Raw genomic sequence first — 19659 nt, 5'->3', positions numbered from 1 at the left:
TAACCACTAACTATATGAATTTATACATGATTTTTACTCTGGGGCGTGTTACAACTAAGAATGGATATTAGAATGAAACAGTTTTAGCACATTACATTCCATGTGGGTATTTTATTCCCTCTACACACCAAAAGTCAAACAAATTGCAAAGATGATAAATGAAGTATCCATTCCAAGATGACAATTATCAATTTAATAAGGTAGTACGTAGAAATTTTGCATAAAACCGAAAATGAAAGTATGACATATCAATGATTAGAATTTTGGTGTCCACATTTTATACCACCACCAACTACATAGTAATGCTACATGAACTAACAATAATTTTTTAAAACAGAAACATTGAGTTTTTATGGCAACAATTTGGATGGAACTTATCTACATGTCATGTAGTGTTTAGAATGAAACTACATTTTCTGTTTGCAATATAAATGAATACAAGGCGATTGTTAATAAATGGCATATGATTATTTTTCTTTTTAAAAATTGCAAAACTGTCTTAAATATATATAACATAGACAATAGTTTTTGCTGCCTATAATCAGAACAATTTGCTGAAAAAAGATCAAAGTGACTGGAGGTAAAACTTTGTTGAAAAAATGCATTACATACAACTCTAACAAACTATTTAATTCAAACTGTTATATAAATAAGTTAGTTAAGGATTATCTTGGTTCACTGGGTGAATACAGGAAAAAATATGAAGCAAAGTACATATATGTGGAACAAAATGCAGCAAGTAAATACCTAGTTGTACCAAATAACACAACAATATTCAAATGTAAGGTTATCGCTGCTTGCTTAAGAAGAAATGGAATCAAGTTTTAACTTTGCAAATTCGGTAGCAATGTCAATCGCATCATTCAGGGCGGCAACATTTTTCCCAGAGGCCTGAGCGTCAGTGTCCTTGCCTCCACCCTTACCGTCAATTGCCACCTTGACACTGTCAACCCAGGCCTTGGCAGAGAACCCACCATTGACGAGCTCCTTTGACACTTGGCACAGACAGACAATCTTCTTTGCTTCTTCGTTTGTGCTGAACAACATGACGGCGGTCTGTGGCGACTTGGTTTTATAAAGTCGTACAGCTTCGTTTAACACTTTAGTGTTGGCATTGGTCTTTAGTTCCATGACAACAAACGGACAATTCGGGTTCTCTGCAATTTTGGTCTCCGTTTCTTGGAGAGCGACCTTTGAAGCATCAACATTTGAAGCACGTTCGACGGCAATAAACTTCTTCTTGAGAGTTTGAATCTGCAACCGAAGCTGATCTTTGACATATTGAGAAATGATGGATGAATCAACTTCCTCGACAAACGCGGCGACCGATTTGCTCACTTTCTTGAGATTCTCCTTCTTCTGCAAAGCGTTTTCCCCATCGGCAAGAATAGTTTCAAACCGACTCTTAAGCAAAGCGGCTTTACGGTCGCACTTGTGTGCCTCAGGGCCAGTGACAGCCACGATTCTTCGGATTCCTTTTGATATCGCTTCTTCCGACACGATAATCAGCCTCTCGATGTGGTTGCTAAGCAACAGATGGGTTCCTCCACAGAATTCAACCGACGTCTTTAGAGCCTCGCCTGATTGTGGGTTTGCAATGAGCTCGCTTACAGGAACGCCAACTGACAAAACGCGGACCGGGTCTGGGTAGGTTTCATCGAAAATCGCACGTAGCCCCTGAATGGCTTTGGCTTGAGCCAGCGGAGTAACTTGGGCGTAAACGGTCTTGTTGCTGTTTATAAGTTCATTTGCTATGTCCTCGACCTTCTTGACTTGCTCCGACGTCATCGCCTTTTTCGCCGTGAAGTCAAATCTCAGTCTCTCCGGAGCGACGAGAGAGCCGCGCTGATCCGCCTCACCGAGTACACATCGGAGGGCATAGTTGAGCACATGCGTTCCAGTGTGGTTTTTCATCACGGTTTCGCGCCTCGACATATCAACAAACATCTTAACCGTGTCACCTTTTGATAACTTTCCGACCACAGTTCCAACATGGAGGACGTAACCGCCCTGGACTTGGCAATTTTTCACGGTGAATTCTGTCTGGTCATCGCCGTCTTTTACCATATAACCAGTGTCGTAAATCTGTCCGCCCTGCTCTGCATAAAAACTTGTCCGGTCCAGTAGAATTCCGCATTCGTCACCCGTGTTAACCTCCGACACAAATGCCTTGCCAAAACGGATTGCCTTAATTGTGGCAGACGCCACTTCCATTGTGTAGTTGTTGTTTGCGTTGCTTGTGTAGCTGTATTTCAGCTGGTCATTAGTTGGAAGAAATCCACCGTCCTTAAGCTCAGTAAGGGCGTGAACATCCAGAGCTATTGCGTCTTCTGCGCTACTGCCCTGATTCTGCGACTGAAGTCGTGAACTTGCCTTGGCTTTCTCGAACGCTTCACAATTTACTTTTAGGCCATGCTCTTCTGCTATGTTCTCAGTCAAGTCAACTGGAAAGCCGTAAGTGTCGTACAGAAGCCAGGCTGTGTCTCCTGGAAACTCAGAATTGCCTTCTGGAAGAGACTTTATCTTCCTAGCTATTATCTTCTGTCCTCTTGCCAGCGTTTTCAAGAACTGCTTTTCCTCTTCGTTTATGATTTCCATGACGAGGTCAGGGTCGACCGTCAACTCCGGGAACGCTCCTCCCAAGATTTTCACCACATCTGGCACCAGAGAGGCAAAGAGTCCGGGTTTGGCTTGAAGTTTTTCCGAAGAATAGCGAACTGCTCGCCGCAGGATTCTACGAAGGACGTAGCCGCGACCAGTGCTATCGGGTCTTCCTCCATCAGACAATGCGATTGTTAGAGTTCTCGCATGATCTGCCACTACCCTGTAGGCCATGTCGATGCCGTCAACATCATCTTTCCCAATGTGACCGGTATAAGGTCGACTCCCGGTGCGTTTCTCGATGGCGTCAAACAGTGGCATAAAGAGATCGGTGTCGTAGTTCGATCGCTTGTCCTGAACGACGGATAAAATTCTCTCCAACCCCATTCCGGTGTCTACGTGCTGCTTTGCAAGTTCCTTAAGTTTCCCACCCTTTTCACGGTTAAACTGCATGAACACGAGGTTCCAGACCTCCAAAACATCAGGATCGTCCATGTTTACGAGATGAGCAGCGTCCCTTCCACCGATACGATCGTAATGGATCTCAGAACAAGGCCCGCACGGTCCTACCTCGCCCATCTCCCAGAAATTGTCCTTCATATCACCGCGTAAAACCCTCTCCGGCGGCAGAATTTCCAGCCAAACGTTTTTAGCATCGTTGTCAGGCTCCAGGCCGGCGGCTTCGCTTCCCTCGAAGTAGGTCACGTACATGCGATCTTTCGGCACTTTTAGGACATCGACTAGAAACTCCCATGACCAGGTTATACTTTCGCGCTTGAAATAATCGCCAAAGGACCAGCAGCCCAGCATTTCGAAGAAGGTGTGGTGGTAAGAGTCCTTTCCGACGTCGTCGAGATCGTTGTGCTTTCCCCCGGCGCGAATGCACTTCTGCGAATTCACAGCACGCTTGTATTGAGCATACGGATGAGACGGAGAAATAGTGCCGAGAAAAATTGACTTGAACTGGTTCATTCCCGCGTTGGCGAAGAGCAGGGTTGGGTCGTCGAGGGGTATCACCCCCGAGGAGTGGATGTAGTTGTGCTCCCATTTTTTCACAAAGAAATCTACGAACATGGAACGAAGCTGTGCTCCAGTCAGTGTGGGATCCATTTTGATTTAACCAAAGCAAAACTTTTAATTTAATTCTGTTACTGGTAAAATACCTGATTATAAAAGAGAGGTTTTAATTTAATAAGTTGTTATCTTAGCCAGCCATTATTATTTAATTTAAGCGAAACTTTTAAATTAATTCCGTTACTGGTGAAATATCTAATTGAAAAAATAATAATAAGTTAACCAAAGCACAACTTTTAATTTAATTCTGTTACTGGTGAAACATATGTTTGAAAAAGAAAAAGTTAGGTTTTAACAGGTTGTTACCTTAGACAGCCATTATTTTTTAACCAAAGCACAACTTTTAATTTAATTCCATTACTGGTGAAATATCTTATTGTAATAAAAACTTAGTTCTGAGAGGTTGTAGCCAGGCAATATTTTTGACAACCTTTAACACTGACTTTTCACACAAACATCTACAACAAGATTTTTTTGCTTTAATAGTGTCTGAAAATGTAATTTTTGAATTCATTTTGATTAACCATTGAAATAAAACAAATTAATCTTGGTGAATAAATAATACAAAAAGGTAAACCGTGGATTTGTAAATGTCACTTTAAAGATGATTATTTTGCCCATAAAAATACCACATGTATTTATTGCCATGATAAAAAATTTATACGATAATTTTTGTCAAACCACTTTAACAAGAGCAAATTTCTATATTAAGCCTGCAATCTACTGTATTTGACAAGATTTATGTAAGCTTTTAAAATTAAAGCATATATATTAGTTTTCCCACATTAGATTAGAATTAAAATTACCAAATTCTTGAAAAACAGAATTTAAATTAGAATTTGAACTAAATTATATTTGTTTTTCATAATCAATTCCATTGAATTAAAATCCTTTGTTAAGACTGAGAAAAAATAGCTGTTGGACAAAGCAGCATTTTATTGTAAAATCTGAATTAGATTAGAACTAGAGCACTAAAGTAATGCGCAAATTAGGTTAGAAATACAATTAGAGCACACAAGCATTTATATCAGAATTATAATAAGTAAAATTTTTCTTTAATTCATTAAATTAGAAAACTAAAACTATCTAAAGTTGTCCAAGTTTTGTTAAGAATATGGATGCTGGACCAAATGCCAATGTGTACACTATAAGCACCACACAAATTTAATTACCTTACAACTTCAATTAACGCATTTAAAATATTTAGTTTGCAATCATGTATAGAGGGACACATTTATAGAAATTATTTCTAACAATTAAAAACCCAACGCACATTATTTGAGTTAGGGTGTGGGACTGCGGGTTAGCATCTGGGTTTGGGTGGGTCAAGTAATATTACATTTATTATTTATTAATAATGCTTAACCCATCCAAACCCAAACCCAAATAATGTGCGTTGTGGTAGGTTTAAAACGTTACCAAAAAATAAATTACCCATAAATAGGTTTACTTCATGTTTCTAAGACGAAGTAGTTATATTTTACTTGAGCTCAACTCGTCATGGTCTGAACACACAAAAGGAAAATTGCGGTAGAAAATAATAAATTAACACAATTGCATCATCTTTGACGAATTAAGTTCACTTGAAACTTAATTGATTGCGTCACGTGTACAATGATCTTTGTAGTAGGGATAACCAATTGGATTCGCTTGTCTTAAAATAGTAGCCATTTTTGTTTTGTTTGGCTAACCATATGGATTGCAAGTGAAATAATTCAGATTAAAAGCATTAAGTGGTATTTTGATCTAAAATAGCCCCAAAAATTCATTGGCTTTAATAATATTTACAATTTGAAAAGTTTATTTGCATATAGAACAGAATTAAATGTTGTGTTTTTAAAGGTTTTAGTTTTAAAAATAAATTATCTACAAACAACATTATTTATTTCTTTATAAAAAAACTGGTTAGCAGTTTAAATGGTTGTTTATATTGTAAAAAATTCAAGACAAGCACCTGAAAACCAACAAACGATGTAGCAATACCGCCGCATGTGGAAAATCTTTCGGGGTATTCCCTAGTTAATGATCAACTATTGTTTGTAGCAACGAAGAGATAACTTGGTGATTGTTGCTCTTGTTTTTTCCAAATATTGAATTATCCTTTGTTCTTTATTGTTTTTGTACTGGAAAGTGTCCTTCCATTTGAAAGTTGAAATCTTGTGATAATTTTTTAGATTGTGATTGTTTTGTTTTATTAAAAATAAGGGTTCTGTGTAGCCTTAAATTTGACGTATTTTTAACTACTAAGAAAGAGCTTAAGTTTAAAACTTAAATAATTTGTATACTATTTTTATTGCACAGTTTGCAATAAAATACTGAAAAAATATAAATAAACCTCTAATAGCTAGCTAAGTTATATTTTGTTCAATTCATAGTTGTATTTTTCTGTTTAAATTCAGGTTTATCTGTTTTAGACTAAATATGAATATTGCAGGCCTAATTAAATATGCTAAGAAAAATCTTAAGGGTTGTTATTTGAGTTAAGTTGTATAGTTTTTGATTTTTACATGTTGAAATAAAAATTCGAAGACAGTTAGAACTTAGCAGATGATAGCAGAGATTTTAAAAAGTTTTAAAACATTTTAAATTGACCACAGTGGAAATTTAATATTTTTTCAAAAGACCAAACTGCACAACGATTTTCCAATTCTGTTTACACAGATGAGATAAATATTGTGTTTTAATTTTTAATATAAATTAAATCACTGAATTAAACAACTTACAGACATAGGTGATGTCAATTTATATTAAACTGTAAGCAGTTAGTTGGAACCAATGGCGTAACTTGGCACTTTTAGGACAACGATTTTCCAATTCTCTTCACTGGACTTTGGTTATCTGGTCAGCCCAATTTTTTGTAACCTACTTACCCAATCAACCTTAGTCAAGATTTGCCTTAATTTCCAGTAGGGGGTATTTATTTAGGGGGTATTTATATCCGATATTTATTTAATCTAAAGCCGGATGTTTTGGACCAAAATTATTGCAATTCGATATCAAGTGGTGGCATTACAGGGCACAAACAAACAGTATAGGTTAAATTGAAACCTTCTAAGGCCCTTTTCGTGGTTATTAGGCTGACATTTACGTAAGCCAATAGAAGTAAAGTTATTCTAAGTTGTTAAAACTAAATAAGAATTTTTTGATAAATTTAACTTGCAAGAATAAATCACTGCATTGGATTTTGAATCATTGGGTGAAATTTTTAGTAATTTGGTATCAGATAGCCACCTATACAACCCTAATATCGGATGACTACTGATAGCACCACTTAATCTAATATTTTCCCACTTTTCACATTGCAATAATATTGCATGTTATACTAAGACTTAGTGCATTTTAGACTTTACCTGTGGGTGTCAAGACCCATGATTTGCATTTTAGAAGAAAATGCGAAAACAATTAAGAAGTAAATTAAGTCTTTTAAAATATTCAAATAATAAATATATATTCTTGATTGATAAATTATTGACTTTATTTTTTTACAGTTGATGAACACACCCCACAATAACATAACGTGGTGGTTCAAGTCGCTAGCATAGAATGTATCAAGTGTCCAACAGAAAAGGTCGATTGGTGGGTGTTGATTACACTTCAGTGAGCTCTAATGGCGTATAATACAGGCATAATATTAGTCAGGGTAGAAATACATCAAGTATCTTATGAAAATCAGCTTAAAATGCAGCAAAAAAGAGCAAAAATAGTGTAAGAAAAACAGTTTAGGAAGATGTTCCACAAACTGCTTGTATCATCATCTGTTAGAATCAATTTAATTCTCGCTTAAAAAGTAAAACACAATTTTTATAGTTAGGGGCATGGATTATTCCGAAAAATTGTTCTGTGTATTCTGGATTTAACACTGCCTATGTAATTGGATGTATATCCCCAAGGTTCAATAAAATTTAACTACTTATTGTTCGGCAGGCATGCTTATTGCATTTTATATTTAAGCAACACAAGCACTAAAAAACTAGAGGTTGACAAGTCTTACAAAGCTTATCAGGATGAGTGAAGTCATGCTCCCAGGATCTACTGTGGATCTCCAGGAAAACAGTGATTCAAAGGTGAACCGACAAAATATATTTAAAATCTTGCTTCTAAAAAAAATTAGCTTTTTAATCATCGAGTATTTTATGTGATAATGCTTTAAACCAGGTGTGTCCAACAAGCGGCATGCGTGCCAAATGTGACATGCGACCAAATAAAAAATGGCATGCAAGCCCCTCTAAATTACTTAATTTGCTATTCAGCGAATTGTAAAAAATACCTAATTTTTTATACAGTAAATTGCCATTGTTTATTTACAATATAAAACAATCGCTGCAATCACGACAACTAACAATTACTTCTAACACTATAACATTATATTGTAGTGGAGGCTAGCATTCACATAACTATAAAGTTTGGTGTGAAACAGTCAGCTCACTGACAGACATTTAGATGTAGTAATTCGCACTGCTAACTGCACGTTTTTATTATTAGAAAGAATTATATTACTAAACTTTGGCACGGGAAGAAGTTATAGGATGAAAATTGGCACGCCGGCATGTTTGAGTTGGACACCCCTGCTTTAAACGCATGTCAACCTAAATTGGGGGTAGTTTGTCAAATTTACAAGAAAATACTAACTGGACTATGACATAAACCGTCTGTTTATGCTAAACAACAAACTAATGTTTTGTTCAAGTAAAAAAAAATAGAATACATTAGTGCACTTAGGTCAGGTAAATTACTAGTCATTTATTTGTTCAATCATTGTATTTGTATTAGGGGCAGCTTGACTTAATAACTGTAAGGTATTTACACTATCTATGTGCTATTTTTGTGCTTTTTTTCTTTGAGTTCTTAAGTTGCTTAAAACATAAATCGAATCTGTTTATATTGATTTGGAAGCATATTTGTTGAAGGTTTTAGTTAGACGTAATAGGAATATCAAAGCCCATACAGAAGTAACAGTAGGTAACATTTTGAATTTCAAGATAATGGTTGGTAGTATAGGTTGGGTCTACATAGTAGGAATATGAAGGGCTCATATAGAAGTAGAAAGCATTTTAAATGTTTTAAAAATCTCCTATTTATTTTCAACATCCTTTCTGCTTCTAAATGGCCCTTGATATTTGTTCTATGACTAACTACAACCTCTAGCCATTATCTTAAAAAAACTTCAAAATGATCAAAATGTCACCTACTTCTATAAGGGCTTTAAAATTAAATTTTAAATCTTTTTAGACGTCCTCGCGACCTCAAAGTGCAAAGTCGCAGCCTATCGACGACGCGACCTACACAATTCCGACACTCAAGCAGTTCTCCAAATCGCGACTGGACAGTCCCCGAGGGCGACAGAAGAAAAACAAAGTGGCGCCGGTTGATGAACGGCCTGGAACTGCCCCGGAGGCCTACTCGGAAGGACCCAAACTCGTACAAAGACCAATGACGGCGCTGGCATCAACAAGTTTAGAAAGAAGTGCTAGAATGCAAACTCCACTTGAAGTACCACAAGGTAGTAGATGTTTTAGACCAGGGATGTCCAACCCGCGGCTTGCGGGCCGCAATGCGCCTGATGTTTACGTGCAACCCACCAATTATTATCACTTTTAGTAGCCTTTATTAAAAACAATTGTTTCAACTATCATCAAAATGTGTAGAACGCGCAGTATTTGATGTAGACCTAATTTAGTATTTTTCTGAGACTATAATCGAGTCTAATGTCGCATTTAAATGTCCATCGATCACTTGCGCACATTGTTAAGCAAGATGTCTGTTTTTGCAGACCGTTTTAAGAAAATATATAAGCCCAAAGGTGTCGTACCATGGCATGCTACGATATATGTAAACTCAATTTTTCGCTCTTCGAGCGATTGGGCCGAGCTTTACTTGCATATTTGCGCACGAGTTCACTCTGCAAGAGCGGGTGTTTATAAGTTAAGTTGTTTTATAACATCACGATATAACGTAACTTATGACGTCACTCCTTTAATTTAATGGGTTTTGCGGTGTATCGAAAGTTTTAAAGTGGCAATGCGGCCATTCTGCTAAAAGGTTGGACATCCCTGTTTTAGACTGACCCATTTTTTTTTTTTTTTCTTTTTTATGAATTGCCCATAAAGAATTCCAATGGACATAAACTGACGCTCTTTATAAAGTTGTTACCTGATATTATTCAAAGAATATTCAAATAATCATTAAAACGATATCGTTGTCAAAACAGCCCCCTTAAGTTATCAATTTGTCCCGTTTGGGGTCATTACCCACTCATTAAAAACCACTGATTTCTGGGCTTGTAAGTTGGGATAACAACAACACAATTATTTTTTAGTCCTTTATCTGAAATATGCACAAATTAATATCTGTTTCTTTATAATTAATAATAAATCTCAAAGTAATTTCTTAACTGATGATGATACAAAAGTGTATCGAAACGTCTTTATGCCGATTTTTGACGTATATTTGACTATGAGATTCATTATCACGCTACCTTACAAATCTGTGCATAGTGTATACATGGTGAGGTTCGAACTCCTGACTTCGGTCATATCGAGACCGTCGTTCTACCAACTGAGCTACACAGGCTCAGAGCAGAGCAAGTCGAGAAATAACAGTAGCACCATTGATTGCTGCATCCTGTTTCTACATACAACTAAAGGTATATAACATTTAAATTTTCTTTCAGAATCTGCTTTATCCCAGCCTGACAACAAATCACTGGAATCGCTTGAAAACATTAAGAAAAGTTCAACTTCCCTCCGAAGTGACGAAAGTAGAGACGGTCTAAAACTGAAGGAAGATTTCAACGAGACAGCGTACATTCCTTATGAGTATGCGCACTCTATGATCAGTAGAATCGTGGACGACATGAAGGACATGAAAATGACACATCTGTCGATTGTCGGAAAGATTGAAAACCAATATCAAATTATTGAAAGTGAAACACAGGTATGAGTAGGAAAATGAACTTTTTGATTTATTGTAGGTGTAGCAAAATTTTTTGTTTTATAAATTTTAAGTGAAATGTCTCTCTTGCATTTTTCATTTAATTATAAATTCAAGTTAATATAATTCCAAAAATTTTTCACAAAATTTTGTATCAATTCTGCTATCATCAATCCTTACAGTTGTCCGGCCCTTTGTGCAAAAAAATTTGTGACCTCTGCTTTAGACACAATGTTGCATTTGTACTAATTTAAAATAATTAGCTGCATTGATTAGACCTAAAAACAATTGTGTTATTTCTTATCTTGACCTTTGCTAAAGCAAGTATATAACTTGATAACAATTCTTATGGCCAAAAAACAAAATAATATTCTTACAAAATAGCATTTATATGATTTTAAGTGCACATAAACTAAAACTTAAAAGTCCGCATTTAAGTAAAGTATAATTTTGCTATTGCATATTAACAAGGACTTTAACCGTAACAAACTTTAGGTCTGTACATCAATTAATATTTTTAGAAGGTAACGAATTGTGATAAGCCTGTAACTCCATTTCTTTAACTCAAGCATTCAGTATTTTGAATAAAAGAAAGAGTAAATAAACACAGAGTAATGCTTTGTTGTGCATTCTTTATCAAGATGATGTCAAATATAGAGATAGACCGATAATATCGGCCAAAATTTGGCTTCTACCGATATATCGGTATCTGTAAATGTAGGCCGATATTTTAGTACGAAAAAATAATATAGTTTTTCCTGTACAACAAACAGCTTACCCAGTTTTTGACAAAAAAAATTGGGTTAGCATCACGCCAATTAAATATGCAAAATAATAGTTAATAATTAAAAAAGGTATAAAAACTAAATATTATTTGTATTTTATTTTAAATTAATACAAAAAAATAAGTTTTAAACATTTCCCAGGTATATAAAAAAAACATTCCCCAGGTATATATATAAAAATCGGGTATCGCTTAACAAAATTTTAAAAAATCAGGTATCGGTATCGGTCCAACAAAGTGATATCGGTCAATCTCTAGACTACTTTTTGGCTTTTATACATTATCAAGCTACATCACTGATTTGTGCATAGTGTGCCTAAGTTCAATTACCATACCACAAATCTTACACTTTTGAATATATTTCCAGGACCAGTTTCAGCATTTTACTCAAGAGATGCAGAGCAAATACCAGGCGCGCATCAGTCAGTTCCGACAGGTTATTGCCGTACTTAAAGCAAGGCTGCTCACTTCTTCAAATGACAATCTGGACACCATTCAGGTATTTGCTAAAGTCTCAATTTATAAAGAACTCTAACTTGACTGGATGATATTTAAGGCTGTTTATGAAAACAGGTATAAAACATAAAATTTTAAAGAAAGAAAACAAGGATGTTATGTTTTATACCTGTTTTTATGAACAGCCTTTACTTCTTCTGATACAAAATCAAGAATCTTTCTTTTAAATTTTATTGTTTGTGGAAGATTTATTACTCCCGAAAGTGCTCAGCTTAACTTGACTGAATATTTAAGTTTCCACTTTTTCTTAGATTGTTTTAAACCTTTGCTGAACCTTAAAACCTTTAAGGTTGTTTCTAATTTTTCTTATATTGTCTTAAAATTTTTTTCTCTTGCAATTCTATAGTGCTTTGGTAGGTCATTTTAGCATTTACTGCTGAATTTATGAAGAACACTAAATTAACCTGATATTAAAAGGGCTATTTTTAGGCTTTGTGTTATTTTTTTGAAGCGACATAAAATGCTAAGCGTAGTTATAACAGCGAAGCTTTGATTACCCAGTTTTCTTCGCTAAACTTTTTGTAACCTTGAACTAACCAAAACAGAAATAAAGTAGTAGCTTAAAAAATGAATTATGCGCCATGTCTTTGTATTCTTCACACAATTTTTTCAAATTTTGACGAAATCTTGTTCAGAACCAACCACAATAAATCTAACCATGTTAAGCAGTAGGCAATGTAACCAAATCGAATGACCACCCAAAACATTCAGCATGGCTATTTCTTTGGAGCATAATGGTTGGAGGTTGTAGTAAGACGTAATAAGAATATCAAAGCCCATACAGAAGTAGGTATCATCTTGGACATTTCGAATAACTCTTTATTCATTTTCAACATAGCTATACCTACTTCTGTATGGGCTTTGATATTCTTATTACATATGGCTATTTCTAATTTTTGTTTTTTTGCAGAGCTTGAAGCAGAAAAACAAAGCGTTGTTGCTGGAAAAAGCTGCTTTGCTTAAATCACATCACGAACAGCTGAAGGGAATCCCAGTTCCTATTCCTTTGCTTACAAAAGGTTAATATATTTTACATTGTAAACAAATGCATAGCACAAGGTTTCTTAAACTTTTGAATGTCTTAACGTTTTTTTGCTTTCGCGTTTACCAATGTCGGCATGAAATTTTTCGACATAACATCATCTTACATAATAATTAGGGCCCGCAAAAGTCAATAAAGTTAAAAATTACCTCGTCTGTCCACGAATCAAAGAATAAAGTTGTTTTCAGCACCTAGGGGACTGTTTCTAAGAAGTTTATAGGTTAAAATAAAGTTAAAATTTACAATAAGGTTAAAATTTTTAATTTGTCAAATTATGGCTTTTGACAAAGTTTTTGTGTTTCTTGAGAGTAATTTTTGTAAAAATCTTCGTGGAAGCATTGTAAATCAGGAACTGCGACACAAATAAACCATATTAACCCATAAAAGCAAGAAAAATGTCACAATGCCCACTTGGATCAGCAGTAACTTTTTATGCAAATTGTCCAGTGTTTTATTTATTGTTACGTATTTAAATAATTTTTATAAAACACTTCATCTTCATAAATGTGGTCTTTTGGAAGATCAACAGTTTGGATTTTAGGAATAGCCTGCTGACATTCTGTAATACCAAAATGCCTAAGCAAGCTAAATCTATCGCCAAAAAACCCGACGCACTTTTTATAATCCATAAAACACCTTGACTTTTCGACAAAATATTACGTTTGGGTCTGAAATCGACAGAATATTATGTCTGGGTAACTGGCATCAATTCAAGGAAGAACTGTGGCCTAACAATCAATTTCGTTAGGTTAAAATAAAGTTAAAATTTGATAAAAATAAAGTTAAAAAAAATTTTTTTTAGGTTAAGATAAAAATGGTCCTAATAATAATACAAGTGGACTTGAGTAGCCTGTTGTTTTGGTTTAAGAAATGTGAAATTGAAATATGTCTAAATGCACTTAAGAAGATTTTTTTTTTATTAAACACGTTTTTAATATTAGTTCCATTATTCAAGTTATACACCAGGATTTTAATTAGTGTTTTATCGACGCCCTAAAACTAATTGACATAGCCCCAATGGGGCCCATGGACACCAGTTTAAGAACCCTGGCATAGTACAGTTCATTCACTGTGTATTTAAAATACTGTTTTTTTGTCATACAGAAACATTGCATTTGCAAGTAAATTGCTCTTCAAAATAAAAAAATCGAGTATTTTACATATTATTGTATAAAGTACACTTTACCATTCCGGTAATTTTATGAAAATTGTGTTAAACTATTTATCATGAAACAACATCAGAAAAAAATAGAGTTTGTGTTTTACAAAAAAAAGTATTTTCTTTCTTATTAAAATCTTTTTTTATTAAGTTTTACTAAGAAAAATTATGACAATAGTGACTTTTGATGGGATTGAAAAATAAGTTTTTTTCTTATTTTTCACAGATGCTGGAATTAGTCAGAGTGACACTGAGAGCCTTAAAGGTGCAGAAGCAATGTTGGAAACAACTGAAGAAAAGGTAAATAATATTGATTTCTATTTTAATTTTAACTACCTTTTGCTGTAAATGCAGAATCAGTCTAGAAGACATATAGTCTAGAAGAGCTTTTTAGTTGTTTTCAAAATAAAGAGTGTACCGCTACCACATTCAAACTATGCAAAACGCCAGTAAATGTATTCGTTTTGCAGTAAAGACAACAAAAATGTTCGTATCAAAACGTTATGAACTTAACTGAAAAAAGTCATACATAATTGTAGGGTAAAGTTACCATTTATATTTTATTTGTTTTAACAGATCATTGGAGACCTTTATGAAAAGGAAAAGACAGTTCTTATACCTGAAGAAGGTAATAGTTTTATTCTGTACCATATAATAGTTATTGTTTGGACCACGATTGATGTGCTAAAGCAGGGTGACTAAACTGTGGCCTCTATGTGGGGGACCATTGAGCGGTCTTTAGGTGAAACAAGAATATAATATTTTAATCATACAACAGTTTAACTTTTCGTTTTTATTTATGGCTTCATTGGCCTCTATTATGATGTAGTGTGTAGTATTTTGCCTAAATGCGTGCAGGGTGTCATAAATTGTTACCCATAAGTTTAAGGACCACCAGGCTAAAATAATATTAAGCCATTTTTTTTGAAGCATGCTTATTTACCATTTCACTTGGCTACAGCCCCCTTTGTTGTTTTTGATTTTTAAGTGATGCCGTAATAAAGGCAATATTACTTTTATGATTACAAGTTCTGCTTACTGCTAATAGACCTTAGAAAAAGTAATTTAACGTTTCTGTTATTGAAAGTAAGATGATGGATGTGTTGGTTTATTATTATGTGGTAATAGGACTAGCTATGGAACAAATTTGAATTCTAAGTTCGTTATAGAATGAATTTGAAATCTAAGTTCTACCTAACAAATTTAAACAAAGCATTTATTTTTTCAGTTATTTTAAATTCACCTGATTTCATTGTGTTCATTATGCATATATATATTTTGAGCTAATTCACTGTTCTGGTGAAGAATTACCTGAATAGATTATCGAAACGTTTTCACATCTAATAAAAAAATCTTTGTCAGATGAACAATTTTATAGTTGATACAGTACCTTGCTGCCATAGTATATTCGTCCAAGTTCATTATGTTTGACATATTAATTTTTTTTTCTCAGATTCTCATGTTGTTGAACCCGCAGCAAGTATTCCCGGCGATGAATTATATGCTGTGGAAGTTAAGCCAGCTGTAAGTTTAACACAAAATTATTGCGGTGTTTTTTATGTTATCTATTTCATTCCTTTCAACTTGCCGCTATGTTTGGGTATTTCTTTTCCCGACAAAACTCTAATTTGTTGAAATAAATTACTTTGGTATGTTTTGTGTGCGAATTTTTATTATATCAAAAAACTTAGTTCGTCTAATTTCAATAAAAATATCAAAGCCATAATATTCGATAAAATCGACATTTCGCAATTTACAGACGTTTCAGCAATAACTCATGCCATCATCAGTGTAAAAATCACTTGATTTGAAATTGCTAAATGTTGATTTTATCGAATATTATGGCTTTGATATTTTTATTGAAATTACTAAAAAAAACGTGTATTGTGTTCCTTAGTCCTTCTACTTTCTAAAACAATTTTTTTTACACTTAGGGCCATGTTTATGCATTAATTGGATAAACAAGCTTCTATAATATTTAACAGAATTTTGTCCTCTTTATTCTCAATTATAAATGTCTCGCCTACCCCCCAAAAGTATTTTTTTAAGAAGGCAAGAATAACTTAAAAATATATATTTTACTTATTTATTAGTAATAACTAGTTTTAGGGGTATAGCCATTACAAAAATGGTTGTTTAACATTACACTTTGTCATGGCAACAGTTTTTGACAATTTTGTAACGTAATACTTTGTTATATTTTTTAATTTTTTTTAAATACAGCCAACAGTTGAAGGAGATGCGGAAATAGACGTTTCAGAAGAACCAGAACCAGTTTCGCCTGCGGTAGTTCTCCCGCCTGTTGATCAAGGTAACTGTTAAAATATCAGCCATAAATAAATATTTTTGTCGTGAGGAGTCGGTTACTGTACTTTAGAAACCAACTATGGCGACATATGTATTTATTTGAGAAACAGCAAAATAATCTAGCAAAGCTAGCAATTCAGGTCAGACACATTAACCAGATCTTAAAATATATATATATATTTCGCCAACTAAGGCATCGTCAGTATATCTTATTCAAATAGAATAGATTCTATCTGACCTGAATTGCTAGCTTTGCTAGATTATTTTGCTGTTACTGATCAGGAATTAAGGTCGACATTTATCTTGCAAGGGTCGAGGTGATTTCTATGATTCACATATTCAGTGCAACATTCCTTTGAAAAATGTCCAGTTTTGCGTTTCTCTCTGTTTTTTAACTTTACGTTTTATTGTTAATATACACGCGTAAGCAGAACAGTGATAGTCAAGCAGAAACCTGCTGCCAATGGTTTCAGATTCAATAAAGATCGATCCGTTTTAAAAAGGACACAATTCACAGATTTATTTCGCTATTCCTCTTGTGAACTCAAATCTGCGCTCTAAACTATATCATGGCGATTTTAGAGTGACAATAAACGCCAGCAATTATTATGAGTTATTAGGAATATACTCCTGCTTCCAGGCATTGTATCAAATATAAAATTGTTTTTTCGGCAAATATTTTATTCATAAATGTACAACGGTTTAGATAACCTATACAGAGACTGTTCATCAGGGCTATGCTATTGCAACTGGGAAAAAAGTGACAACCTTACAATAAACTATTTATATATATATAAATATATTGCCCATTTATGTAGAACTCTTGTTGGTGGTATTACCAAAATTTGGTAGGTTTACTGCCAAGGTTTCTAACTTGGGGTTCCAGAACCTACATTACACCGATAGTTGAATAACCTAGATTAACGCTTAAGTTTATCGCGTTTCCTTAAAGTGTTATTGTTACAACATTTTTGTCCTGATCATGAATTGCGCCTTGTAGATTTAAGTTCGACGCCAAAAAACAAACAAACAAACAAACAAACGGTTTACCGTCTTTCTTCTTTTCTTCTTTAATGTAACTAGACGCATTTCAATAAAAATATCAAAGCCAAAATATTCGATAAAATCAACATTTCGCAATTTGCAGCATTTCAGCAATAACTCCATCATCAGTGTAAAAATCGAGTAAAGATAAAAGCTATAAAACATAAAAATTTGCATCACATTTGCATTTGCAAAAAAAATCTTCAATCTGCCCCTGATAAACAGCTGTAACAGTAAATAAAATGCACACCTTCTGGCCCGCGACTAGAGAATATGTTACCGTTCTGGTAAAAAAAAATGAACGAAATATTTCTATAGATTTATTGTTTGAGCGCTATATATATGTTTTGCCCTGTTGCAATATAAGTGCCCTTATGAAGATTTCCCGTATAGATTATTATTATTGAAACGTTGGTACATTTAAAAACATCTGCCAGAAGAAGGATTTTCTAATTGAGCTCGCCTAATAGGCCAGTTTTAATCAGGGAGTCGAACCGGAACCGAACCGGAACCGGTTTTTATAAGATTTTAAGGAGCCGAACCAGATCTGGACCGAATAATTTGAAGGTACCTGAACCTTAACCGAACCTGAACCTGTAAACGCAAATTATATTGTATCTGAACCGGAACTTTATGAACCGGTTTTGAAATCACAATGTTCGAACCGGAGCTGAACCGGAACTTTTAAATTACTCCGAACCGAAACCGGAACTGAACCGGATTCCGAAAAAAACTCTTGAACCCGAACCGAACCTGAACCGGAAAAGTCAAACGGTTCGACTGCCTGGTTTTAATCAAACCGAAAATTTAGCAGAGAAATCAGCTGAAGAAGTTGCAAGTGATGAGGATGTTGATGAAGTTGATAATCAAGACCAAGAAACCCGGGATCTTGAGATGGAGGCACTCATGGCTGTAGAAGTAAATGTAAGCGCTTTAACTAATAAACGACTTTATGGCGATCGCGGCAAAATACCTGAAGTAGCTCCCCGTTAAACAACTGGTTTCCTTTTTGCATACGACCGTTATCTATTGATTTTACCAATAGAGCAGTAAAAAAATCTGCACCGTAAGCTTTCATTAAGCACAGTTTTTACTTTTTTATCTGTGCAAGTTTAGTTGGAAAATATCCTAAATTAATATAAAAAAAACGTTATTCCGCTTTGTTTGTTGTTTTGTTGGCGTTGTAACAGTTTTTTTAAATATTTAAATATTTCGTAGAACGAATTGCGGAAATGGCGACCTTTTTTTGTTTTTTCTGATTATTTTTTTTATTTTTATTTTTTGCATATTTTTTTATTTTATTTTTTTTTGAATATTTTTTTATTTAATTTTTTTCAAATAACTTTTTAAGGTTTTTATTTGTTGCTTTTTTTGATATTCCATGAATTATAAAGTTGCGGAAATTGTATAATTGTTACCTACTATAGTTTGTGTTTTATTAGTATAAAAAAAGTTTATGTTACACCAAATTTCGAATATTTTTAATAGCACATAAAACTATGAAACGCAGATTTTGAAATTGCAGACCGTTTAGATATTGTTTTGTTTGTAATTATTTTTACACCGGTACCATTTAAATCAGGGGTCGGCAACCTTTTCCTAGTCGCGGGCCTAAACCAAACTAGAAAGGTCTCTGCGGGCCACACAATAAGTTAACTTATAATTGTGTTATTATAATGTTAGAACAACTGTAAATCAGGCGGGTATTGGATTTTTTGCACTTAAAGACATGTTTAATTATTTAAGGAAGCAGTCAAGTGTTGGCGCAAAGCGCAAAAAAAACGTTTGTTTGGTTTAAAGTTCGAGTTCACACGTCGTCATTCATCCTACTAATGAACAGTGTAATTAAAAACTATTTTGAAGAAACGCGATAAATTTATTGGTTAATCCAATTCAGTATTCGCTTTTTCTGGGCGTGCATGGCCAGCAAAGCGAGCTCGATTTTTTTTGGTATACCGGTATTTCTTTTAAATTTCTTTCAATTTTTAGTACACTGCCGAAAATAATAAAATGTTAAAAAATATACCGGTATGTCAAAAAAATTTAAATACGTATTCCGTTTGTCTGTGACGCACTTGGTTAAGAAGCACTGGTATATTTGAAAAGACATCATCAAAAGGTAAACCAACCGGATGTATGAAGATCATTCGCGCGTAGCGGGAAAGGTTTCGCACTTACGTAGTTAAAATAGTCAAAAAGCAT

General features: G+C 34.2%; 2 protein-coding genes across 2 annotated transcripts in view; one reads left to right on the top strand and one right to left on the bottom strand.

The window, feature by feature from the left end:
* Positions 1-91: 91 nt before the first annotated feature.
* Positions 92-3756, bottom strand: LOC146158121 (alanine--tRNA ligase, cytoplasmic-like). Its single transcript, XM_083384081.1, has one exon. It carries the CDS (start codon positions 3709-3711, stop codon positions 802-804), a length of 2910 nt encoding a protein of 969 aa, XP_083240207.1. The 5' UTR covers positions 3712-3756; the 3' UTR covers positions 92-801.
* Positions 3757-7598: 3842 nt separating this feature from the next.
* The window catches only part of LOC146158118 (uncharacterized), a 71101-nt gene continuing 59040 nt past the window's right edge, over positions 7599-19659 (top strand). Inside the window, exons 1-10 of the mRNA XM_083383794.1 lie at positions 7599-7739; positions 8905-9175; positions 10346-10608; positions 11757-11888; positions 12816-12924; positions 14333-14406; positions 14683-14734; positions 15560-15630; positions 16330-16417; positions 18272-18381. Coding sequence (XP_083239920.1) covers positions 7680-7739; positions 8905-9175; positions 10346-10608; positions 11757-11888; positions 12816-12924; positions 14333-14406; positions 14683-14734; positions 15560-15630; positions 16330-16417; positions 18272-18381 — 1230 coding nt within the window. The 5' untranslated portion in view covers positions 7599-7679. The remainder of the gene's footprint in view (positions 7740-8904; positions 9176-10345; positions 10609-11756; positions 11889-12815; positions 12925-14332; positions 14407-14682; positions 14735-15559; positions 15631-16329; positions 16418-18271; positions 18382-19659) is intronic.

This window comes from Ascidiella aspersa, chromosome 3 (genome assembly GCF_963924565.1).
Source record: "Ascidiella aspersa chromosome 3, kaAscAspe10.2, whole genome shotgun sequence".
In the NCBI taxonomy this organism is placed as follows: domain Eukaryota; kingdom Metazoa; phylum Chordata; class Ascidiacea; order Phlebobranchia; family Ascidiidae; genus Ascidiella; species Ascidiella aspersa.
Note: the sequence above shows the minus strand (reverse complement) of the source record. Positions and strands in the feature narration are given on the sequence as shown.

Bases quoted from the DNA above. Each gene is read 5' to 3' on its own strand.
- LOC146158121 (XM_083384081.1), bottom strand. From the start codon at position 3,711: ATGGATCCCACACTGACTGGAGCACAGCTTCGTTCCATGTTCGTAGAT.